The 27,423-nt window shown below is 36.5% G+C and overlaps 2 protein-coding genes across 4 annotated transcripts; one reads left to right on the top strand and one right to left on the bottom strand.

Moving 5' to 3' along the window:
- Positions 1–420: 420 nt before the first annotated feature.
- On the top strand, positions 421–23,889 carry LOC128680077 (histone lysine demethylase PHF8-like). Of its 3 annotated transcripts, none has more exons than XM_053762825.2 (25): positions 421–547; positions 1,399–1,484; positions 2,155–2,329; positions 2,527–2,647; positions 3,047–3,183; positions 3,495–3,687; positions 4,278–4,373; positions 4,560–4,705; positions 6,134–6,260; positions 7,254–7,376; positions 8,287–8,409; positions 8,879–9,045; positions 9,205–9,375; positions 9,627–9,856; positions 10,632–10,658; positions 11,630–11,772; positions 12,318–12,434; positions 13,262–13,442; positions 13,878–13,983; positions 14,694–14,798; positions 15,713–15,831; positions 16,380–16,485; positions 17,445–17,592; positions 18,673–18,748; positions 19,327–23,889. In XM_053762825.2, exons 1-25 carry the CDS (start codon positions 447–449, stop codon positions 19,404–19,406), a joined length of 3,204 nt encoding a protein of 1,067 aa, XP_053618800.1. In that variant the 5' UTR covers positions 421–446; the 3' UTR covers positions 19,407–23,889. The 3 variants fall into 3 exon arrangements, with proteins under 3 accessions (XP_053618800.1, XP_053618799.1, XP_053618801.1); XM_053762824.2 differs by having other exon boundaries at positions 14,640–14,798; XM_053762826.1 differs by lacking the exon at positions 10,632–10,658.
- A 261-nt stretch (positions 23,890–24,150) lies between these two features.
- On the bottom strand, positions 24,151–27,406 carry LOC128680078 (glucose transporter GlcP-like). The gene is made up of 3 exons (XM_053762827.1): positions 27,124–27,406; positions 26,484–26,601; positions 24,151–25,872 (listed from the first exon to the last, which is right to left on the bottom strand). The coding sequence occupies exons 1-3, from the start codon at positions 27,154–27,156 to the stop codon at positions 24,653–24,655; spliced, it is 1,371 nt and encodes a 456-aa protein (XP_053618802.1). The 5' UTR covers positions 27,157–27,406; the 3' UTR covers positions 24,151–24,652.
- Between the last annotated feature and the right edge of the window lie 17 nt (positions 27,407–27,423).

The following is a 27,423-nucleotide window of genomic DNA, read 5'->3' as shown; positions in this document are numbered from 1 at the left end:
ACAAAAAAATTACTATGCTTTTCTAATTCCTTTATTCCTATTGTCGCTAGTCGCACTGAAACCAGGAACAACTTCTTACAATTTCAAGCCGCATGGCGTATGCCAGTGGAATGTTTTAACTGAATTCACGTGGACACCCAATAGACTGAGTTCAAGAAACACATTCATAAACTTTTTATTATTTTAATAATGGTTGCGGATATTGGTTGGGTTCATACCAAGTACCTACTATAAAAGTTTTGAAAAAGTTACAAAGCTTTTTATTGAATTACAACTGTATCGCCATCTACGATTATAAAATAGTGGCGCTAGAGTAGTTAAGTCATATCTCTTGGAGATAACAGATGGCGTTGTAAATAAAGATATTTTGTCTATAGATTTTTTGATATGGCATCCCAAAAATGACGTGGAGAAAAAACACGAAATATTGTCTATTCGCCATCAAAATGGCGTCATCGAAGGAAACTTATTGTTTGTGTGGTCAACCATATAATGTTGGACAATTTATGATAGAATGCGACTGCTGTCGTGAATGGTTTCATGGAAGGTACAGTGAAAAATAAATAAATATTAGTGCAAAAACTGTGTTGTGTGTTAAAAAACCTGTGCCTATATTTGACAGTGCCTTGCCGTTCGGCCATAATTTTTCATCCGAATGTTTTGTTGATTTATTCGTGTTGTCCTTTGTTCTTATTCTCAATTTACCCAATGAAACCACTGCTTAACAGTTGCAATATAATTAGAGTATCTGTGCTGCCTTATTTCTAGCATTGTGCATTGTTTACAAGCAAGCGCTAATGGGCCACAAGTCTTGAATTTAACTCTTTGTTTTTATAGTAATTTTTACTTCGATAATCATGATTAGCACTTCATAATATAGAAGTCTAGTCCACGTAGTTTACTTGAATGTTTTTAGTAACAATCACATTTAAAATGTAGTGGGTTAGTAAAAAAAAATAGTAATCCTAACACAAGGACAAACGAAAATGGTCATAAGAACTTGAGGTCTATTTAACAGAACAAAAACTGATAGTGACGAATAGTTTTTTGTATCATTTTTTTTTTGTGATTCTGATGATATTAGAGATTTAGGTACCTACATACATATTTTGGACATTGTCCACAAGTTGCATTGACAAAATCACCTTAAAAATTGTTTTGTGGTTATATCTCTTATCCTTAAAGTTTTTGTTAATTCTACCTAATTACTATACAAACCTACCTAGTTACACAATATTATGTAAAAATATACTTTAATACAAAAGTTATGTACATTGTAACTACACAGTTATTGCAATAAAAATATTTCAGTTTGAATAAGTTCTTAGCTGTTTTATTCCATTTTTACAAACACGAAAATGTTCATGTACCTATTCAAGTAAAATTTTTCTTTTTCAGCTGTGTTGATGTTAAAATTTACCACTCCGATGATATTGATAAGTACCACTGTCCGAAATGTGCGCAAACATACGGCCCATCTGTGTGTAAGTATAAGCAAATGAAAAGTAAAAAAATATATTTTTAATTAGTTTCTTATATTCCCAGACTGCAAACTTATATATATTGGGGATGCCATGAGATTCAATATGATACTGTGCAATAATATTAATTGATTGGATCAAAAACACACCTGAAAAATAACTCATTTTGATGATTCAATTTTATAAAATTTGTAAAGGTGTAACCCTCATGAGAGTGTAACCTAGCCTTTAGGGTAAGTTACATCTTCTGGCTATAAAAATTCAGTTTAGTACTAAAGTACTAAGCTGAATTTATAGAAGATGTAAGCCTGTCTGGCATGATAGGGACCAATACTGTAAATTAATTTGTCGCCTTGTCAGCAGAGGTCGTTCGGAAATGCTTGTAGTTTGTAACTTTTTGAAAAAACTATATAATTTACAAAGGGCTGTGAAGGTCTAATTTCTGAACAAATGTTTTGTCTTTGAAATATTATCGTCACATAAATAGTGTACATACCTCTTTTCTGGAGTAGGTATTATTATAATGTCTATAACACTGCTTCTTTAGTTGAGTTAAGGATTCGCGGCGTCACAACCCCAAATGAAATTGGTAACATATTAAAATGAGAGAGGATGCTTTAAATATTATTCCAAAGTTATACCACAATGGATTAAATATTTAATGTGGTTCCAGTAAAAATCCCCACAAATAATCACCGGGCAGACAGATATGAGCTCGGGGCGGAGAACCACCCGTCGCAGGTGGGGACTCCAGCATGGGTCAGAGCGCTGTCCGCTAGGCCTCTCCGGCCTGTACCCGCTGCTCTGCAAAGATTACGGGGACACCATTTCACAGAAGAGTTTGTCAGGTATTTAGATTTTAATAGTGGACTATCTTGTGTGCACCGAAATGCCTGCAGAAGCTAATATTTGACCTCGGGTCATTAACTATATCTATTTAAAATTTAATCAAAATCAGCCCTACAGTTTAGCTGTTAAACGACACACAGATAGTGTGTCGTTTTTCTAAATGTTCACATTTATGATATGTATGGATGGATTCCAGGGATGATGGCTTCACTCGCCCTGTTATATTCCATACGCCCGAGGGACTGGACCTGAAAGTACCCAACCCAGCTACATTTACAGTACGATCTGTGTTGAGGTTCTGTGGAGCACAGTTGGAGGTGAGTTCCTTTTTATTTATTACAGCAACAATGATCCAATGATTATTACAGCAACAATGATCCATCGAAATATAAAATAAATATTATATTATTAGAATTCACACAAATGTGGAATGTAACACCATCTTTTTGAAACGGAAAACTGAACAACGCGGCATGACAGCTGCTCATTGACTCGCCACTCAGTCCAGCTATCCGAGCACACCTACATTCATTACCCTTTCAGACCTGAAGGGGCTTGTATTTCGCTAAGCCTAGCAATGCCCTCTTCATTCCAGCAGTGCTTAATGGTTACAAATCCACACGAGCCAGTATAGACAACACAAAATGTGTGAAACAAAAGTTTTTTGTATGTGTTTTTGTTGAATATTTTTCGATGAAAACTTTGATTGGCTGCAGGTGGAAGTGATAGACGTTCGCAAGCAGTCCACGCTGCGTATGCCTTTAGGCGACTTCGTGGACTACTTCGAGACTCCGCCCGAGCTCAGAGACGAGAAGGTGCTCAACGTGCTTAGCCTGGAGTTCTCCGAAACCAAGTCAGTCTTGAATTGTTAAATGTTCTTTTATATATTTATATTTAAGTTTTTTTTTAAATAAAAATATGGTTAAGTTCTTGCAATCGAGGAAAGAATCTGGATTACTTCGTCAAAAGCGGGACAAAATAACTAAAATTGAATTATTTGCTAAACCTGTTTATTTTTTAATAAAAATACAAAAACTAAAATTCGTACATCAAATTATAATGGTAGATGGTTTAGTCTTAGTAGAGAAATTATTGAAACCGGCAACACTGATTAGAGTGGTCGTATTGTAAGGAAGTGTCAGGTGGATAGTGAAATGTCCGCAGCCTGTCCCCGCTGGTGTCGCCGCCGCGGCCGGCGCTGCAGCTGGACTGGGCGGCGCGCGCGTGGGCGGGCGGCGCCGCCCCGCGCCCGGCCGTGCAGAAGTACTGTCTCGTGTCCGCGGCGGGCGCCTACACCGACTTCCATGTCGACTTCGGCGGGACCACAGTCTGGTACCACGTGTTGCATGGCAGGAAGGTAGGTCTAGTGTTTTTAATTCTAAATTATTTATTTAGTTACCTCACTCTGTCGTCTTATGTTTCTCACTCTGTCGTCTTAGGTTTCTCACTCTGTCGTCTTAGGTTTCTCACTCTGTCGTCTTAGGTTTCTCACTCTGTCGTCTTTAGTTTGTGATCGCAAAGCCAGGCTTAAGCGTACACAACCTCTTAAAATGTTGGTAAGTCTCGTTTTCACGGCTCCGACAAAAATCATTAATTTAGATGTCACGAAGCCAATCAACATTAAAACAATGATTTCTCTTCTTTCAAGATTCCAGCCAGCATCACTCCAACATAATATATCCTTTATCATCTTTAGACAGAGTTAGCTACATATTAAAATATGAAATTTAGTGTATGAACAAATCCCGAATCGTATAGATATTGCACACGTGTATCTAATTAGATCTCAAAGATATTGCTATTATACAAAGTGTTATGTCTCTTCTTCGCGGACGAAGCCGCCGCTAAATTAGATTTAACTTTGTAAAAACTTACACAAAGAAAATAAAACAGTAAAAATAACTTACTAAACTAACTTGCGGACTTGTACTTATATCTTTGTTGTAGATATTCTACCTAATACCGCCAACGGCGACCAATCTCGCTTTGTACCAGCAGTGGAGCGCTGCCAACAATCAGAACGAACGATTCTTTGGTGATATGGTGAGTCTTACATGTTGAAAGACCTATTTCTGTATATATATATTCATGCCGACGCTAATGCGTGAACATTGCGTAGTTAGTACGAGTAGTTTTATTTACCGTAATGAAGAACCAGCAATGTATACCGAATACAATAAACTGTTCGACGGCAGTGTGGAGCCAGCATGACATATGGTCGTGTTGCAGGTGGAGTGGTACGGCACAGCGGAGCTGTTGGCAGGACAGAGCCTCTTCATCCCATCGGGCTGGATCCACGCGGTGCTGACGCCCTGCGATTCTTTAGTTTTTGGCGGGAACTTCCTGCACTCCTACGCCATTGAGATGCAGTTGCAGTGAGTATTTTTGGATACTTATATAGTTTATACGTATATGGTTTTATTTATTTATTTAAATACTTGTTGTTTTCGTTAAACAGTTTTGAAATTAAGGCCTTTTTTAAACTTAATACTATCGAGGAACTAAAAAAATATATCAAATTCAGAGAAAACACTGTTATACAAACTAAGTGATCGTGATAAGGAACGCAGTTACTGGTATATTATTCGTCTTTTTCTTTCGTCTGTTTCTTTCGTCGTAGCAATATCTAAATAATTTTTTCTTAAGTGGTGAAGACAGAAAGCTAGGTATAGACCCGTCGTATGTTCCATTTTACTCATACAAGAAAGAGACGTGTGTATTAAAATTACATCTTTTGTTCCTAATCGCGTTCCAATCTGCCAATTTCTATGAGATTAACTGGAATAATGGAAATCTACAATCTTATTTGGTAACATTCATCCGTCGTCTATATAATTTTCTTGATCTTTAATATGTGGTATAGATTAAAAGCCAATTAATTGATTGAGACTAGGAAGTTGTGTTAAAATGTTCTATCATTTAACCAAGCCAGCTTGATGCCTTTAGTTTTCCTTGTCTTTGGTTTATATACTCTTACTATCTATACTATTATTATAACGAGGCAAACATTTGTGAGTTTGAGGCGGGTAATCTCTTAAACTACCGAACCGATTTCAAAAATTATTTCACCGTTAGAAAGGTACATTCTCCAAGATTGCTATAGGCTATATTTTATCCCAAAATTTCCAGAAGCGAAGCGCCGGACAACATCTAGTATCATATATACAGGGTTACTGGTATCTAATGAATAACCTTCCAAATGCGCATAAGGTACATAGAGATTAAATGTTTTAACGACTTTTGTCTAAACGTAATAAATACAAAAAAATCGTGTTGCTTGGCTATTACATAGAGTTAAGATGTATAGAATCGGAAATTAGATTGTTTTTTTTTTTATATGGAAAAAAAAACTACGAATCACGAAAAGTCGTAGTATACAAGTTGCTTGTTTTGATGTACCCAAGTAGTCTTTAGGAGATTTTGCGTTTGATACCTGTAACCCTATATATATCTTATATAGGTATAGGTAAGTACAGAAACCTTACCTTTCGTAGTGGACACAATGGGTCCTTGGGGACCGGAATCTAAAAAAATTTTTGAAAGAGGTTTCAACACGTCTCATCTAAACAACTGGTGATCCGAGATCAGGTATTTACTTTGCTCAGCGTATAAGTCTGGCAGTACAGCGAGGAAATGCTGCCAGCATTCTGGGCACGTTACCTCGGTGCGTCGCGTTTGAGGAGGTTTTTTTATTTTTAATAATTTTAGTACCTTTATAATATACCTAGCTTGTAATATTTATTATTGGAAGAAATATAACTTTTAGTACAGAAATAAATGTGATGGAATGTAATTTCTTACAGAATCTATGAAATAGAGCGGCGAGTGGAGACGCCCACGATGTTCCGGTACCCTCTGTTCGAAGCGATGCACTGGTTCGCCGGCGCGCATTTGTTGACCATGTTGAGGAGATACAATGAAGAAACACAGGTATTTATACTAACACTATGGATGCAAATCTCAATTTAAAACATAGTGAATTATACATCAGAATAAAGCGAAGCATTTTAGACGAGGCGTCTGAAGGTGAAACGTCGCTTTTCTGAAAATGCAATGAAACATATACTTTTGTAAGAGATTTTATGCTCTCGAGAAAAAAGTAAATTCATAGAGGAATATTTTGCCTTTACGCTGTGGAGCAAAATCTAATACTATGAGAGTCAATCGTTTTAACATGCTATGTCAAGGTTTGTAGGTTTTCTTTAAAAAAAAATGTTTTTATGGTTTTTTAATTACAATAATAATGATTTACTGGTGCCAATATATATGAAACTGTTGCAAATTTTGAAAAAAATAATGTGTCAATAACATATCGCATAATTTTTAGGGGTTGAAAAACATTTTGAACAATTCAAAATTAATTTGTTTTTTTCCCGGTCGTTCGTTGGTCGTTTCTCTTAAGTGTTCCACTGCTGGGCAAAGGGTTCGCTTTACTTATGTCTTAGGTCGTTTGTTGCCACACATTACACTGATAACTGGCTGAGCCGCGGGGCTTCGCTCCCGTGGGAATTTCGGGATAAGCACCCTATGTGTTATAGGATAGGAGGTAGACCTTGGTCATAAGTTCGTGTATGCTCTCCAGCTTATGTTCTATCCGTATACCATATTTCATAACAATCCGTCCAGTAAATTTTGCGTGAAAGAGTAACAAACATACATAAACTTATACTGGCCTTACAAACTTTCGCATTTATAACACTAGTTGTTTGCTGACTGAACCGATTTTGATGCCCCACGAACGAACCGAATTTGATGCCCCACGAACTTAAAAATTCTATCGACAGATTCTACATACCTTTTAAATTTCATTAAAATCAGTCCAGCGGTTCGAAACTTATCGCGTTACATACATACATCCAAAAAATGTATGTTTGCCCAAAGTCGAATTGTAGATTAGTAGGATAAGTTATAATGTATCGGTAGGATGAAGACTTCACCCTTCACGAGCCCGCGGCCGCGCCGGCGCCGCCGCCGCTGCCCGCGCTGCTGCTGCGCGGGATTAAAATACTCGCCAATGCGCTCAAAGAGTGGCACGCGCTCAAAACTGTGAGTATTATTGCATTTTTTATTAATTAAATCTGTGTGATTTATTTATATTTATTTATATTATTCATTAATAAAACATAAATAAATTAATTTTAATAAGAAAATTGAGCCTAAATCGCCATGCCAAAGATCCAGAAGGCTGGCGAAAAATATATGAAGAATTCATAGGATCATTCTCAATAGTACTATGGAAACAAGTGAGTGTTTTTTTTTTAAATTCTATTGGAACTATTGCCAGTGGAACTAGTGAGAATGATCCAAATTCAGGACTTTGATTTTTTTTCGTCTCATTATTTAAATTTATACCACAATAATCTTTTGACGACCGCCGTGACCGCCGTGGCCGGCCGGTAATGGTCATATTGCCGGACTGCTACACTGGACGTCCCGGGTTCGAATCGCGGCCAGGTCAACATGAAAAATGATCTTTTTCTGATTGTCCTGGGTCTTGGATGTTTATCTATATATGTATTTGTTATAAAATATAGTATCGTTGAGTTAGCATCCCATAACACAAGTTTCGAACTTACTTTGGGGCTAGCTCAATCTGTGTCATTTGTCCCTATATATTTATTTGTTATTATATTTATATATTTGTCCCTATATATTTACTATATATTTTATCTTTGTATTATGTACTAAATTCTATATAAAAGTTTTTACAAACAAAATTAATCTAATTTAACCTCAATGAATATATATATCCTTACTGATAAAATATTTATTTTGCTCGATATTGGTGTGATGTGGACAATTAGATTATTATTTTTTCTTTATATTATTTTATATTAACTGTCAAAGCCAATGAATTTACAGATACTTAATCTAGACAAAATTAAATGTTATTTGAATAGTCAATTGATTGCATTTCCTACAATTGTGTTTTCAATTGGTGTTATAATCATCACAGACTGACTCGGCGAAACGCGACAACGTGCCCAAATGCCTCAACTCCGGTCAATTGGTACGAGAGCTGTGTAAGGAACTGAGGACTTTGGAGAAACGGTCGGCCAGCGCTGCTAATAAGGATAAGGTAAATACTGAGGACGAATACGGGTTTGCATTTCACTTCTCACCGTCGAGTCGATTCGAAGTGAGACGCAGCGAACCAATCATGTTGAGGTGTAATGGTCGTTGCGTCACAATGGCGCATTCTGATTGGTTAGCTGCGTCTTTGCGAATCCAACGTGTAATTAATAATGAAACGGGAAAGTTTAATTAATTAAATGTCAGGTACATTAAATATTACATTTTTGGTGATTACTTCTTAATAAAAGTTTCTTAACAAACTTTTAGTTTTTTTTTTTATTGTCGAGTTTGTTTTTATAATGTCATACTTTTCGAAAATTTACTTTCCGATCAAGTTGAAATCTTGTTATAATGATCCAGCTTATGAATTAACGTAATGATCCTTAATATATCTATTTTACCGAGATTACATATTTTCTATAATTCTCTGACCTTGTCAATTACCCTATTATATTACTATTTATTTCCAAAAGGACTTCAAAATAAAAAGCACATCACCAAACAAGCCGTCAAAGAGGCCGCAGCAACACAAAAAGTCCCTCAAACTGACCCTGCCACGACCCATCATGCATATGGGACAGAACGGGGAATATGTCGATGACAAGGTTTACGTGGGCAAAGATGGATATCAACACGACAGGTACGACGTTCTCTTCTTATCTCTCTCTCTCTCTCTCATCTAAGCGGCAGTATTCCTTCCGAACCTTTAAAGACACTTTTTATTAAAAAAGATTTAGATTAAGCTACAAACTACTAGCATAATTTATGCTATATGTTACATACACTTTTGTTATTCCAGATTCATACCTCAAGACGTAAAATACAATGGGTTGCCAGAAACAAAATACGATACAAAAGATGTGGTGTTGCCAGAGAAGTATGTGTATCAGAGTTTCGACGACCAGGGGTACCAGGAGAACGGATACATTGACAGACCGGACAAGAAAAACATTTTGAAGATTAAGCTCAAGTTAGTACTAATATTTATGATGAATATTAAAAAAGCATTCCTATACATAAGATTCATACTCGTTTACAATATTAAAGAAAGATACTACTAAACTCAAAAACTAGTAAGCCGATTTTGATGAAGTTGTACGTAGAGATAGACGAAACCTTCAGGAATAACATAGGCTACTTTTTTATTATGGTCTTATCCGAGCGAAGCCGAGAGCGTTGGTGATAATAGAAAATATTTTTTAAAACTGTATTTCATTCCAGCAATTCCCCCTCATCATCACAAGAAGCCCCTCCCCCCTACAGCCTCCCCGAGCACTCCATCCTCAAGTCCCACCTCATCCGCACAGACAGACCGACACTCAAGCCGATACATCAATGGACTATATCCAAGAAAGACATTGGAGATTACCACGAAGAACAGATACTGTTCACCAATGAGAATCTGCAGAACCCTATGAGGATCGATGGACAGGAAATAAATTATGGGCCGGGTAAGATTTTTCTATAATTCTCTCGTGTTTTTGTTTGGATTCGATGCTGTGACGTCGCAAAGCTCGGGATCACCAGAATCCTATTCTGAGCACACACCACAAAAAGTTTAAGTTTATGTTAAGAATAACTTTCGTAAAACCTTTTTAAAAGTTCCAAATAATATTAATAATATCGAGTGTGTTATTATTAACAGTATGTCAGATTTTATTCAAGTCGCCTAAATGCATTTGACATGACTTACTAACTACTTACCGCCATCTAGTGGCAGGTCGTCGCAAACACACTAGGGAATTAAACTGTCAACCAGTGTGCAGGTTTCCTCACGATCTTTTCCTTCACCGGAAGCAAGTGGAATATGGAAACTATTATACAGGATTACTAATATCTAACATCTTTTGTTCTACGACTTTTGTCTAAACGTTATAAATACAAAAAAAATCCTTTTTTTAGTTTTAATGTCGTTTCTATAAAACGTTACCTCTGTGTTCGATTCCGGTACATAACGCTACTGTACTGTCTCGTGTTTCTTGGCTATTACATACTAGTTAAGATGTTTTGAATCGCAAATTTTATTGAATTAATTCAATAAAAAAAAAAACTACAAATAACGAAAAGTCGTAGAATAAAAGTTGCTTGTTTTGAAGTACCCAAGTAGTCTTTAGGAGTACAAACTTATGGCACAAGTAGGATAGGAACCTGAGACTTTTAGATCCAGAGGTCTTAACGACTACCGCTAAAAGCTCCCCAAGGAACTTACAAAATATAAAATTTCAGCTATGATGAGTCGAGCCAGCAGTTCGGGTAAGATATTTACCTTTGAATATTTAGAATTCGACTACTATTCGACCGGCCTCCTAATGACATTGACAGTTTCTGGAAATGCTCTTGTTTCTCTATTAGCAGTTGAGGAACACATTATGTAATGTGCCAAGGTGGCGGTGTGGTCCCCGCCTTGAAGTAGGACCACTCAATATATTCCCATTAATGTCTTTTTATCCCTTAGTCGCCTAATATGAGTTTGTATCAGGCTAACTATCCCGAGACTGCAGAGACAATCTGAGTGATTCGTTCATATATGTATTTATTGGTGGTGGTGTAATGATTAAGAAGCCTGTAGATCGAAAGGACCCAGGTTCGAATCCTACTCGTGCCACATGAGTTTGTATACCAATCTGACTCAAGTATAGTAGTTTTCATAAACCACCACTTGCTTCCGGTGAAGGAAAACATCGTGAGGAAACCTGCACACTGGTTGATTATTAACTTGTGTGTGAAATGGAGAGGGCAATGGCAAACCACTCCATTAATAGTGGCAAGAAATTTGTGTGTGTTTCATTCCTCGTGATGACCACGACCCTCAGATATGAGGAAATACGACTATGAAGATGTTATCTGTACAGGGTTACTGGTATCAAACGCACAACCTTCCAAAGGCGCTTACGGTACGTACATAGAGACTTAACATCTTTTGTTCTACGACTTTTGTCTAAACTTTTCCCTTTTTTAACTTTAATGTCGTTTCTATAAAAAGTTAACTCTGTGTTCGATTCCGGTACATAACGCTACTGTACTGTCTCGTGTTGCTCGGCTATTACATGGAGTTAAGATGTTTACTATCGCAAATTAGATTGTATTTTTTTTATGAAAAAAAAAATACTAATAACGAAAAGTCGTAGAATAAAAGTTGCTTGTTTTGATGTACCCAAGTAGTCTTTGGGAGGTTTTGCGTTTGATACCAGTAACCCTGTATAGCGTGTGTATGTTTGTTACAGGCATGTACTCTGCAGAAGACGTGCAACAAGATTATCAGTACGCGGCGACGGCCAAGGCTCCGTACCAGCCGGAGTACGGCTACGCCACTGACGTGCCCTACGAGTACCAGCGCTACGAGGAGCAGCTGCCGCAGGTGCAGCAGGTACTTGTGCTTCAACTATTTTTAACCCCCCCGACGCAAAAAGGAGGGGTGTTATAAGTTTAACGTGTCTGTCTGTGTATCTGTCGTGTGGTAGATAATTTTATCCCGAGTGTTATTAGCCATGTTTCATGATAATCGGTTAAGCCATTCAAAAGTTGTGGCGGAATGAATATTGAAAGTCGGTGGTTTTTTAATTTTTCTAACAAATAAACTTGTAAAAGATTTTATTTGCTGACTATTGATAAACTAACCATGATTTCTTCTTAGCGTGTCGGCTCAGGTGAATTAAATTTGAAGGTTTGACGACCTCGGTGGCGCAGGGGTAAAATGCTTGCTCTAAACCGAGAGGACCCGGGTTCGATCCCCGGTCATCCAAGACCCGGGCCCATCATAAAAAGATAATTTTCCATCATGACCCGACCGGGGATCGAACCCGGGACCTCTCGGTTCAGTGGCAAGAACTTTACCACTGCGCCACCGAGGTCGAGCAAGATATAACTAATCTTTGGTTTGGTGACAAAAGACTCGCTATTTGTTTCTCACAGGCAGCGACATACAACACGGTGGCGGTCCCTGAGCAAATCAACGGCAACTATCACACCCCTCTACCTTCATACGACGCCGCCATCGCTCAGCAGTACGGTACCACCACTACTAATTACGTAAGTACATGTTTTGTTTAGTTGGAGACATTGCTTGCAAAGATAAAATTCGTAAATAATTCTTGCTGCATTTTGCTGTATTATTTCAGGATTTGTCTTACCATATCTAGATTATAAGGAGTCTTCAGTGGCACAGTAAACTTATGTTTTTTAAGTGTTTGATTTTTTTTTTGCATATTATTTACCTAGCTTCATTTAAATCCACCCAATAGATTTAAATTGTTTAATTTATATTATATCGATCCTGTAACATGTTTAGAAATATATATGGATGGAACTTTCAACTGGTCGAGTCCTGTTAGTATGGCTACAACAAAACAAGCATGACACAAACGTTCACATTTGCCACGGCCATCTTTAACAAGCTCAACAACCAGCGCTCTAAGCGGCGAAGCCACGAATCCAATTGCTCTCATTCAGGCAACAATATATGCGATATAACATTTATATTAATTATCTCAAGAAGTGAAGGAGTTGGCTTTGGAGAGAAAACAACGAAAGGAAGTTCACCGACAAGAGCTTCGCTCTTAAATTATATTATGGTGATGTCAAGGAGGATATGCGTGCTATGGATATGGTCTGACTAGTAAGGACGCCGAAGATCGTGCGAAGGGGAGAAGATAAAGTAGGAAAGTGGATTCTTGGCTCGGAAGCAAGTGAGAAAACGCTCAGATGAGAATCTTATACCTTCTTACTACCAATTGTTAGTATGTTGGCAACAAAAGTTTAATATTTCTTACTATTTTACTGGCAACTAAGTGTCGTGTTGTATTTAAAAAAAAATTGGTCTGTTTCGAAAAGATTTTCATTGTTACCTATCAATTTAGGTGGTGGAAGAACATAAAGCAATGGGCACGCAGCCGGTGCGGCGGTCGGAGAGGCCGGTGCGGCGCCGCGTGTCCAACACCTACGACTACGAGGACGGCGACCTCTACATCGACGACACGCCCGCGCCGCGCCGCAGGCGTCCGCCCCGGAGGCATAACAATGTTATACATCGAGAAACTGGTGAGAAACTGGGAGAGCTGTTGTGTTTTCAGGCGAAAATGTTCCACTTTAATGGGTTAGTGTCTAGCACTTACGGCTATGAGGACGGAGATTTATATATAAGGGACACCCCCGCCCCGCGCGGCAGGAGGCTGTGTCACATTGAGAAACTGGCGAGAAAAGAGGAAAGTAATTGTGTTTTCAGGCGAAAATGTTATTTATTGTGTCTAACACCTACGACTATGAAGACGGAGCATAACAATTTCACACATCGAGAAACTGGTGAGAGTCTTTATCGTCCTCCCGGCTACATTCGGGTCTGTGAGGCCGCGAAGCCCGCAGTCACACACAAATAAACCTTAAAATGTTGATGTGGAAGATCCACTTTGTTTATTTCGCTACCAGACAGACATGGAAGATAATAGTCCTGTATTATTACTGACTTAATAATTTCAGCATCAAACAGCAACACGAACTACAGAGCTGCGCGTGCGCCGGCGAACGGAATAGAATCATTAATACAGGCTTCGGTGCTCGCGGAAGAGGAACAACCGAGCGCCACGTAAGTTCTTATTTGTAGTCTATTTGACTGACGTACTCGACGTAATTTTTTTTTTAATATTGATATTTATATTAGTGCATTTTATGTATTCCATAAATAAATTTGGGTGTTTCAATTAATAAGCATTTGTAAACTTTTTATGTAAAATGTATGTAAAAGCTAAAAAATATCTTTTTGCTAAATGAATACATTATTGTTTGTTCGGATGTGTGTCTATGTCGGATATTTGTGTATCCTTTATAATCACTTCATTATAATCACTTCATATGCCCGATTAAAATAATATTACATATGGGAACCTCCCTATAAGGGGTAACATAACGAAATTCTTGGTAATTTCGGGATTAAAAGTACCCTATGTGTTTATTGCAGGAGCGAAGCCCCGGGGCGCAACTAGTACCATTTGATTATTGTGTGAATGCATTAAACATTATAATATATTTTATTATACATACTATAACGCTTCTTAAATATAATTTGCCACTATTAAGATTTGAATACTACACTTGAGCACTTTATTACAATAAATATAAATATCATTAAATATTGTGATTACGTACTTAGTTTTATTTGTTATTTTATTGAATGAACATTCGCATTACCAACATTGGCATTCGCGAATGTCGTAAATATATGACATTCGTAACATTAATCAGGATTAAGTCATTGCCAAAGCGGGTGGAACTAAAGCCGGGCACATTTGTCGGCAGCGAGGACGCGGCGGTGGCGGGCATGCTCAGCATCAGCTCGCGCTACACGCCGTCCGCCGCCGCGCCCGCCGCGCCCGCCGCGCCCGCCGCGCCCGCCGCATTCAGGTCAGGATATACAAACATTATTAGCTGGGTGGTTCTCCACGGTGTCATTGTCCATCCATCAAAGGAAACAATCATATCCAAAATCGATCATTCATAATTGTCATTACCACAGTACACATTAATGATTTTAAAATCGGATAGTAAAACTAATTGTTGGTTTTGTTAGAATTTGAAAAATAAGTAATGAAACGCACTGAGAAACACCCACGTAACATTGCCTATTAGGTGACCGAAGGTTGACCGGTAGAGAATTCTTTTGGCACTAAGTCGGCCCTTTGTAACTAAAGTTTGGTAAATAAAGTTTGAATAAATAAATATGCAAAAATTACTTGACAACGGAATGGTGTTTTTTTACATTCTTAATTATCGAAGAGTTTTATCTCGGGTCGTCTCGTCAGAATAAACAATAAAATTTTAATCACAATAATAAATTAACCGCAGCTTTGATTGTTGATTGGCATGAGATAACGAATAACAACCATTCAAGGTTGTGATTGGCATAAAATATACCAATCAACAAAAAAGAAAATCCCCCGAGTAATTATTTTTTTTTGCTGTTTTACTGACGTCTCTCGTACACCATACGGTAATGCTGACGCGATGGTATTAGTAGAGTTTGCGCTCACCTGCAATACCTAACATTGAAATATGATTTCTAGAAAGTGTACTAAATCATACATAAATTAATGTAGATAAATATAGAAATAAATACATAAGTGAGATGGAAAATTTCCATAAAACTTCCCGGCTCAATCCAGATAATATCATATGAAGCGGCAATTTTAGCATGTGGTCCAAAGCTCTCTGTCTCGTTTCTTCTCATGCACTTCGTCATATCTCCCATTTCGCTCATATATTTATTGCACGAGCGAAATGGAGGATATGACGGGGTCTATAGCTTTCTCTGTCTGCAGCACCGAAACGACGCCGACCGGCAGCAAGCGCGTCCGCAAACCGCTGGCAGTGAGCAGCGCGGACGAGGATTTCGATGAAGAAGACGTCATCAAAGAAGTTCACCGCGACGAGGAATATGGTGAATATATATTTATTTCTTCAAACTTTAACGTTAAATGGTATGTGTACGTTTAATACGTGTTTTATGTATTAAATATGTAAACTTTGTTTATATTGTTCATTAGGTTTATATAAGTCATTTAGGGATTGATTTTTGCAAAAAAGTTGCCTATGTTTTAATGGGGTTTTTTAACTACATGCATAAAATGGGTCAATTGTTTAGGGTCATTTATAATAATATCTTAGTACTAGCTTCACCCCGGGACTCCGCTCCTGTCGGAGTTTCGGAATAAAACCTACCCTATGTGTTATTCAAGATTATATTCCACCCGTGTACCAAATTTCATAACATGTATATGTTCGCTGAATGTTATTATATAGTATATATATACTATAAAATAAAATTTTAATTTTAAAATATGTTCGAAGCGAACATATTATATATATATATATATATATATATATATATATATATATATATATATATATATATATATCTTCAGCGAACATTTTAAAATTAAATTTTATATATAATAGGGCTATAGTATAATTTTAGGACTGTTACAGTGTACCCCTCGCTGGAGATGAGTTCGGACGAGGACGAAGAGTGGACGGCGTCGCGGCGGCGCCGGCATTCCAGGAACAGGGTCGATAGCAAAGCTAAGAGTGAAAAGTGAGTTGCTGTTTACATCTCTTCTTCATAGTCGTATTCCTCATGGCTGAGGGTCGTGGTCATTACGTGGCCATTGCCTTCTCCATTTCACACACAATAATCAACCAGTGTGCAGGTTTCCTCACGATCTTTACCATCACCCCAAATGCAATGTATGCAAAATTTCAAGAAGATTGGTTGAGTATATAGAGTGTTAAGAAGTAGCAAACAAACTTACTTTCACATTTATAATATTAGTTAGGATCTCTGTCGTCTCCGGTTTACTTCGGAGCTGTTGATGTGTATTTGGAAATTTTATAATTTTTTGTTTTTTATTCATAAGAATATTTTGTACGTTGTTTGTTTGTATTTTATGCGTAGGTATTAGCGTTATTTTATGTAGTTTAAAATATGCACAATACCAACATTTGTTAATTGACGTCCTTGGAGAAAAAGCTGTGGTGCAGTTTGTTGCGCCGCTTCTTCACTACCTGCATTTTGGAAGTTGGCGGTAGATTTAGTATATGTAATTTTTTAACGTCAATCAATGTTCTAAAGGGCCTCCTCGAATACTAAAGGGTGTTTCTCAGAGAGTTTCGATCGCTGCGGCCGCGCTGTCATTACGATCCGTCAATTATCATGAGGAAGGAATCATTTCCAAAATCAATCATTCATAAAAATGACATTACCACAGTACAGAACAATTTTAAAGTCGATTAGTAAGATTATCGTTAGAATTTGAAAAAGTGGAGCGGTCGCAGCGGTCGAAACGCTCGTGAGGACTACCATAAATAGAATAAAGAGTTTAGGCGGGCGTTCCGGACGGGTTATGTCCGTCACAAGTCTAATGCGAGAAAGAGACAAGCCACCCTCGGCGGATTCGTTTGTCTATTTCGGTGTGTGAGTGAGACGGACAGAATTCGTCCGGGAACGACTGCGTGACGCAGTACGAAGCCTTAAAATGTGATACTGGACAACAGAGACGAGTCGTGGTCGCCGCGCGCGCGCGTGGCGCGTCCGCAGCCGCGCGCGCGCGCGCCGACGCGCTCCGGCGTGCGGCGCGAGTGTGTGCGCGCTGCGCTGCACGCCGCCGCCGCGCCCAAGCTCACCCACACACACCTCGTGCAGGTACGACACACTCATGATACACACTGCTTCAGAGCGTTTCTCAATAACACTACTCTTCGATCCTGTTAAAAACCATTCACTATTATTACAAACTGCTTTTGCCACCAAAAGTTTTCGTTTTCCGTGGGACTTTCAGGAAATCCTCTCCTGCACTGTCCTACACACCAAATTTCAGCTTTCTACGCCCAGTAGTTTCGGCTGTACGTTGTTTGTCTATCAGTCAGTAACGCAAAGCATTATTAATTACTAATCACTAGCGGTGATGGTGTAATGGTGTACAACCCCCGCCTGTGAACCGAAAGGTCCCAGATTAGAATCCTACTCGTGCCACATGAGTTTGTATACCAATCTGTCTCATGTATAGTAGTTTTCATCGACCACCACTTGCTTCCGGTGAAGGAAAACATCGTGTGGAAACCTGCACTCTTGTGTCATTCCACGTAATGACCACGGCCCTCAGCCATGAGAAATACAACTATGAAAAAGAATCGCTTTAGGAAATTTCTTTGTCTTAATACAACAAACATAAAGGAAATATTTCGATTAATAAAATATTTGTACATTCTATCAAGAAAACTGAACAGTTTTCGTAATTTGCACTTCAGTCTCGTCACAGAAGAAATAACGAACTCGAGTAGAAAAAATTAGAAAAAATCTAAATCCTAAAGAATGTAATTATCACACAATATATATTTTTTAATTTTGTACTTACATGTTATATTACTGATAAAAAATTATACATAAATTTATATTTAAAAAATGGTAAGCCCTTCTGGCATAATAGGGACCAACACTGTTTGAATGAGTTTCTTTCGGCATTTCTTCTCAGCAGTGGTCGTTCCGAAATGCTAGTAGTTTGTAGCTTTGGTAAACATCATTTAATTTAGAATATGACGTGAAAAAGTGCCTGTGAAGGCCTAATTTCTGAATAAATGATTTGATTTTGATTTTGAATTTAGGCATATTATAATAACAAAATAAAATTCAAACAAAATGCGAAATATCCAGGAATTAAAAAAAAAATGTTTTAAACAACCGTTAAACCAGCGGCATGTTGCTGAAGGTTGCATATTGTTACAGAACGCAAAGCGAGCTGTACTGGCGACGAAGTGCAAACGGCCGCCGCCGCCCGTTCAAAATACGCCAAAAACACAGAGTGAGTATCACACCCTATTACTATATAGACCCGGGGCTCCGATTATTTACGGCTGAGAAAAACACTCAGATGACAGAAATATAAGTTATATTTGATATATTGCTATATCCCTCATACATTTTACGTGTATGCAAAATTGCTAAAAGAAGACAATTTTGTCTACGTTTTGTTCGGGATACAAAGTGTCAAATCTCTGTGTCAAATTTCATCAAAATCGGTCTTATCGTTTTTTAAGTTTACAAGCAAGTATGTTGGCGAATATATAATATGAATATTTTAACATTTTTTACACAGAACTGCCACCGCTTTAGATATAAATTTCTTGGTAAAAATAAAAACTTACTATTCAGAATAAATTAAGCTTCGACCGTGTAAATTTACCACGGGAATAGTTATTTTTCCTAGGTGAAAAGTTACCCTATGTCCTTCTCCGTACTTTAAACTATATGTATGCAAAAAAAGAAGATTGGTTGAGTAGATAGAGCGTGAAGAGGTAACAAACGAACTTACTTTCGCATTTATACTGTTAGTTAAGATTTTTAGGATAACTAATTTCACGCCTACGCGTTTTTTTCCAGACTTAAGACTGAAAAAAGGTATGAAGACCGCGAAACAGCGCTTAGGTAAAATCCTCAAAATACACAAAATGATATATTAACATAAGTAGATTAACATATATATATGTATCTTGTAGTTAAGCGGATGGACGGAAGGTATATATTATATTTTATATATGTATTTAGAGGAAGGACCAATAAGTGTTGTAGATTCGGGTCTTACTTGGTAATATTTCGGTGTTAATTAAATAGATGTATTATTTTTATCACAATTACTATTATATAATACTATTTCTGTATATTAATGTCAATTTTTTGATTTCAGTACATGGGTATACAGAAATTTTTTTTTTTTAATTTCTATTTGTGTTCCATTTTGAGAATTCACTTAGTTTATTTTTTATTGTTAAGTGGTAATCAAAAAGTATTGGCAACTTAAAAATGGTAAGACAATGTTTTTTGTTTAATTTAAATTCATGCAATTTCATATACTTAGGTATATATGTTTTGTAAAATAGTGTCTAACAAAAAGAAAATTATTGCAAAAGAATAATCTTTGACTAAAATCACGTTCGTTTATGTCAAAGTTGACAAAATTAGTTCATTTTCATGCAATGCAAGCAATTCCATGTGGTTTTTCATTTTTCGTTTTTCATTGACAAACTGATTTTTATTGAATTTATTGGTTTTTTTTTTTCAAACCACATGTTGCCACTGAAATTGGCATTTATGTGAAAATAAAATATTTAAAGTTACGTATTTTTATTATTTTTTGATACCTATATATAAAAAAATTTAGAATAAGACAGCACAGGAGTTAAAATTGATTTGTTGTGAATACAAAGATCTGATAACGTGTTAGTTTAATAAAAATTTAAAAGGTTTATTAATGTATAAGATTTTGAAATGACAGACGCTCGGTTTTTCTGTATTATTCTATTTGTCTTCGAAATTGTATGTGAACAATTATTTTTCATATTCAGCGGGCCCTGGGCTCCGACGCTCTATGGCGGCCGAAGAAACCAGGAAAACGGTCAGATGAGAGAAAGATTTATTTTGGTGTAAAACCCTTGCTTTTAAACACCAAGTTTAAAAGCAAACTGGAAAAGTAGGAAAATATAATTATATAAGATTAAATATCAAAAACCTCGAATAAAATTATGACACTCTAGAATGCGTCCGTCGTTTCTAATAAGACATTCAATATTTCAGACTTTTTCTACACGATTGACAAAAAAATATAAATAAAAAACACATGAAATAAATTATATATAATATATTTTCTGCTACACACAAACCCACCAATGTAAATATCATATATATATAGTTGGGTAGCTTCGGTCCTTCGTTATGTTTAGTGATAGTAGTTGTACTTTCTGTTATTTTGTTGTATACTTGTGGCGGTGGCGTTAAATTATATATTTTTCAATATCTACACATATATCATCTGTAACTGTATATCTGTCTGTACACGGGAAATCCTAAGGAAAACTTTGTACATGTTTAGGAAATGAACATTTTAACAATACCATAGCCACATTATAGGCTGTTCATAAACTCGACAATACACTTGAGCGAATATTCGGGAGATATTATTTCTACGATATAAATGTCTAGTAGTAATAGTTTCTGTTTAAAAATTATACGATCTCTGTAGCCTCATCACATCTGATTGCTATATCGGGGGAGGCAGTATATGTAATTCAACGCCCTCAACACGCAGACGTTATTTTTGTCTCTATTCAATAAACAGGGTGTATTTTCAGTGTGGATATGACAAGTTTGAAAGTTACACGATGATTGATTTTTATTATATAGCCTGTCTATGTTAAAATGACGCGCGCCAATCATTGCACATACTGCAGTCTTATATAGTAGAAAATTGCTTTTTGACGATGGCCATTGCAATATCAAATGGAATGGTCAAGATTGGTTGATAAACCCATTGTTGGCAAATTGTAATTAGATTTTGTAAACGTAATATGCGTAAATGGCGCACGTCATTTCAAACTATACTGAATCTATTTGGGTATTAAAATGTACATTTAGACGTGTATTTTTAATGAAAGAAAAAAATAGAAAAAAAATTACATTAAAAGTATATATATGGACGTTGAAAATTACAAACTAATTATTTTTTACTATTACGATAAACTAGCGAGACTTCGTCCGCGAAATAATTGCTCCGGAAGGTCTAGTCTATCAATCTGGTTAATTTCATCAAAATCGGTCGGGGACTTTTATAGTTATTAACAAAAATAAAAATCTTGATGGCTAATTAGTTCATATTTATATAATTTTATTTCATTAAAAATACATCATATATTGATATATAGTTTGATGTTTTTCAAGTACCTTAACAAATAAGTATATAAAAGCTGCAAATTTTTTGTCGTTTGAGATCTGTGTATGGTACGTAATATCGCTTTTGTAAAATCTTTTGATTACACATTTTAATCACAAGTAAGGACCATTTTTACTCTGGTTTCATTGAAAATGCAATTTTATAACTCAAATGCCGTCCTATGCATAATAAATAGATAAATATTTGTCGGATAAAAAATTTTTTTTTCTATTTTTTTTCTCCGTAAGTACCTATGTCGCAAATTGCAATATATAATATTGCACTATATGTAATATATCAACACTGTGTTATTATTTTCTCATTTTAAAGTATATTTCGATTAATATAGCACTTGAAAGTTAATATATTTATTAATATATTTTTCATCACACAATTTGTAAAGTCGAGGGTCCGTGATCTAAACTAATTTAACAAGCAATTTCAATTGTGGGATTTACTAAGCAGTAGAACTAGTGGGAACAATCCATAATTTTATCTCAAATTCAAATTCAAATCATTTATTCAGAAATTAGACCTTCACAGGCACTTTCTCGTCAATTTTTATATTTATAGTTATTTCTCACAAGCTACAAACTACTGGCATTTCGGTACGACCACTGCTGAGAAGAAATGCCGAAAGAAACTCATTTGAACAATGTTGGTCCCTATCATGCCAGATCGGCTTACCATTATTGTTTCTTACAATGTTTTTGTTTTCTAATAATATATAAAAGTACATAATGTACATAGTCAAAAGGTATATCAAAACAGGTTATGATTGTGATCCGAGTGCTGATTATAATATATTTGTGAAACACAATTAACTTACATGAAAATATATGAGAAACGAGATGACCAGTTCCCTCTGGCAGCACCCGTTCACGAGTTGACGCATGGGACAGCCATCGCGTAGCTCAACCATAATAGAGGGAACCTCACGACCCGGCCCACGACGCCACTATAAGCAAGCCCAAGTACTTTCATAGTACACGTTAGGTGTAAGGTCATAGCACACTTGTACTGCGCCTCTACTACCCGGCAACATGGCGTTCATAGAAAAGTGAGCTTTGAAACGTCCTCTGGGTTGTTTGTTGTTGTCAATGTAATGTATAAGTACCTACGTAAAGTATACTTTACATTGACGACATGAGAGCTGACGGCGAGCAATATTAACGGTAATTTGTTGTCAATGCAAAGTATGTCTACAATGGACCTTTTAAAGCCCAATTTTCAATAAACGTCATCTTGGTTGCAGCGGTGCGTAAATGAAGACCTTTAGTTGTAAAAATATGTGAAAATGGCCCTTACCACTAACTTATTGTAATTAGTTTGGAGCACTAAATAGTTGTACTAAATGAAGCGCCTTTATCGTAGGTCTAGGCATAATTAACGTTACTGTAGACTTGTCACTATCGATATTGCCTCGACATATAGAGGGTGTCAGGGTAACACAACTATTACAATAATTGACTCGGTGATCGAAGTTGTAATTTTTTCTTGACAAATTTAATTAACAGCAGCGACATTATAGTCCTGGAGAAATCTAGGCTGTGGCTAACATTAAAAAAATTCTAACAACGGTACGACATTAGAATTTTCTAGAAACGAGTATACAACTTCTTGAAAGGCAACCTGTGATGCCCCCGGAATTGTTTCAGGGCAGCGGTGATCACTTACCTTATTAGGTCTGAATTGTTTACCCGCTTGCTAGTTTACCGCCCTACCAAAAAAAAGTTTTCAAAAATTTATAACACAGCCGTTATCTATAAACATCATATTCCCTTTTTTGAGCAATCGTGCAAATGATCGAAACCCATCTACGCTCATAAATATAATAACCTTATTCAATAGCTGAAAGTCGCTGGCGACTTTAATTTTTAATGTTTTTGTATCTGAAAAGAAAACAAAAAATGAATTTGTTACATCAGGGTTCCGTACAAACGCTCATGGGTAAATAAAGCCGCTTCGAGGTATCCTGGACTTTATGGACAGAAGAAAACCAATGACAAACTTAACTTTGCCGTTCTATACCTGGATATGGTTTTTGAACCAACCGCAAATAATAACTTTGTTAGCAAATCAAAAAAGCACTTTATTTGTTGCAATATCGAAAGTAATAAGTTTTAATTGTATGAGAGGTGAATTATATGTAGTGTAAAGGATTTATTGTAAATGAATTATGACGATTGTATATTTGTTGTGACAGAAGAAATGGTTTTCTAGACGTGTCCACGTATAAAGTGTTTTATTTTCGACGACCCTAACACGCATAACATATCGATCATTTAGCATTGAAGAATTGTACTTCGCACGCGTAGGATGTTAACCAATATGACGCATTAGTGATATTTATATAGCCGGTTGGTTTATCAGTGACCTAAATGGCGAACGGTTTTCGTTGACCCTGCAGAATTTGTGACGACCATCTTTATTCGCATAATGCCGATTCTTAATACAGCAATATCTGTAGCATTATAGTCTTTCAGTAATTAATAAAACAATTTTCACTTGATTAAAAATCACAATTTTATTATAACTTTAATCACAATTTATCAATTTTACCCACTTTTCTTATAAAATTAGTTAATCTGTAGGTACAATTCATAATAATTTTTATGCATATAATTTTATGTTTCTAACATAAAAACTACACACAGTTATCGTTTTCATGTTATTCAAGCTGCAAGTACTGTCACGATTTCTAAACTCATCGCGAAAGATAAAGTATTTCCCAAATAGGCGCTACCGTTAATGTTTGCGAGAACGAAAATAAATTGATGGGAAATGAACATCGTCTCTCATACGTAAAAATTAATGTTCATTTTCCATAAAAATGTATAATGCAATTTTACGTTCTCTGAAACATTCGTGTTCGCCCTACATTAATTTCGCATTTTAGAATTTTTAACTTTTAGCGTGTGCATTTGAAGCAACGAAATATTTTCGTACTTATTATAATTTTATTGTTATTTTTATGATAGTTTTGCATGGATATAAGAGTTATTAGATATTGGAAGTCACATTTTTATCTGCTTCTTCGTAGTCTTCAAAATCACCATTTTCAAAATAATATTCTATTTCGGACAAGCTTCTGTCTTTCGTCTCTGGTGCTATGAAATACAAAATCAAAAGAGATAGTGTAAGCGAAGTTAATCCAACCGCACATAATAGCTTGAAATCAGTCAGGAGATATGGCATCATGTTCGAACAAATTCTTTTATTCACATACAGCATTACGCCGGATAAAAATAACCCATAACTTTTCGTCTCTATCGGAAACAGTTCTCCACACCACGTCAAACAGATTGTGGTGCATCCCAGGTTGGTCAAAACTATGAACATTGCAATAATCGATATTATTACCCAAGGATCCGCCATCATTGAATTATTACAAGTTAAAAACAATACAACACTGAGCAAAAATAATACTAGTATCCCCATGACACCAGATAGAAACACAACCGTTTTTCTGTTCAATGCTATTATAAGAAGCGTTGAAATCACAATACCGTTGGCTACTATAATGTTAATGAATAAATTATAGTTGAATAAAGATTCTCCCAATATCATATCAAATATGTGCGAGCCGTAAAACTCAAACAAATGTTTTCCAGAGGCTTCCATCAAAATATCAGCATACATTATGACAACAAGGGGTCTGAAGATATTCTTCAAACTCTTGTATACGTTTCTAAGCACGTCCGTTGTTTGCAGTCTTGCTATATTCGTGTATTGGATCTGAAACAGTTCCTGCTGGGTCCATTGCGTTCCCTTGAATATGATAAAGGAATCTTCACTTTCTTCGTCCTTCTTCTTCAATAGCAGCCAGGGTGGACTCTCAGGCCATGAACAAGCGATGACAAAAGACAAGACACTTGGGATCAAAGCAAACATTGCGACCATCCTCAAATCTGTAGTGATACACGCTGTCATTTTGCCAAAGGCCAAACATGCCGAGGCTAAAGTTAAGAATACACCCCTGTAACTTGTGTCAGTGTATTCCCCAATGATCATAGCTCCCAAAATGATACCAGCGCCTTTGGCGAAGTCCCCGCAAGTTTGGCCAACGGCAAATGTCGCTTCGTTATAGGCGAGACATATGGCCATCCAGGAAAGAACAGCAGATAATGAGGCAGCAAGATACGCTGTTCGTCTCCCACACCGGTTCATTAAAAGAGCTGAACATAGCAAACCGAGAAAGTAAACGTACTGGGCTGTACAGTCTGCAATTTAAAAACAAAATATGTTAATTAAAATGAAGGGCAAGAAGTAAGAGTTCTATACAGAAATCGTAGCCGCACCAAAAAAAAAATGTGACGAACTTTATCGATGGTGAATTAAAATTCCTTCAACAAAGAAATTATTCTAGGTACATACTTTTTTTACAGCTCCGCTACAGCACACGGCAGTAAACAATACTAAACAGAACTAGCGCACATTATAGTCACTCGTTGTATACGCGTATATAAATAGGGCATTACACATAAGCTGAACCTGAAGAACATTGATTTATTTATTTATTCATACGCCTAAGTCTGTCAAGTAAACTGATAAGTCAGACCTTATTTCTTATGAATGAATTGTTGGCTGAGGAAGAGGAAGACCAAAAAAAATGGAAGGAGTGTGTTAAGAGTGCCCCCTGGAAAGTCAAACTCAACATCTTCCCTTGTGCCACTTTACATGTCTGATGTTAACCGATCTGTTACATTTATCTTTGCCATGCTACCGCACTACATCTCTGCGGTCTTCCAATATTTATTTTCCAAAAATGAAAGACTTGAAGGTGAAAAATATCATGTGCCATCTGAGATGATAGAAAGACTTCTACATTTACCGTAAAATAAAGCTGGCGGTTCTTTTTGCCATGTTTCTGAGTTGGTAGCTTGAAATGATTCATCCACCATCATACCACAGGCTACGTTGAAAAGGAGTACGCTTGAAATTGTCCAGGCCTGCGAATTAAAAAAAAATAGAACGCCATTGCGTTACTCTTTTACTCCTCTATCTGTGCAGATTTGTAAAGGCAATGAATGATAAAAAATTATACATAAATTTATATTTAAAAAATATAAATGCCCTTCTGGCATACCAGAAGGGCTTACCATTTTTTTTAATATTGGGACCAACACTGAACGAGTTTCTTTCGGCATTTCTTCTCAGCAGTGGTCGTTCCGAAATGCTAGTAAGTAGTTTGTAAGCTTTGGTAAATATCATTTAATTTAGAATATGACGTGAAAAAGTGCCTGTCAAGGCCTAATTTCTGAATATATGATTTGATTTTGAAATTAAAAGACTATAAACTGGAGAGTTTCGGGATAAAAAGTATTTTATATGTTATTCAAGGCTATATTCTACGCGTATACCGAATTTCATAACAATCCGTCCAATAAATTTCGCGTGAAATTACGAAGACTTCAAAGTATTAAGGCATGATCTAAAACCTCACGTATCTTTCTTCTTTAAAAATGTCTCACCTGTTGACCCGGCGACACTTCGTGGACCAACATTTCGATGTTGAACACACACACACACTTATTTATCAAATTTTCAACTGCATCATAGTATAAAACAAAGACATCTCATCAGAACAGCCGTTGGCGTTCAACTATACAAATTCTATCCATGCAATAGACAATAATATAAATCAGTCTTATTTATATTAGCGTGTCTCAAGATAAGGGGTAAACGCAGAATTTAAGAACTTATATCTTCCAACGAATTTGTGAAAAATAAGTCAACGAAGAAATGCCATTTGCTGCCTAGAAAAATTGTAT

Source organism: Plodia interpunctella, chromosome 23, assembly GCF_027563975.2.
Source record: "Plodia interpunctella isolate USDA-ARS_2022_Savannah chromosome 23, ilPloInte3.2, whole genome shotgun sequence".
NCBI lineage: Eukaryota > Metazoa > Arthropoda > Insecta > Lepidoptera > Pyralidae > Plodia > Plodia interpunctella.
This window is presented reverse-complemented; position numbering and strand designations above follow the sequence as displayed.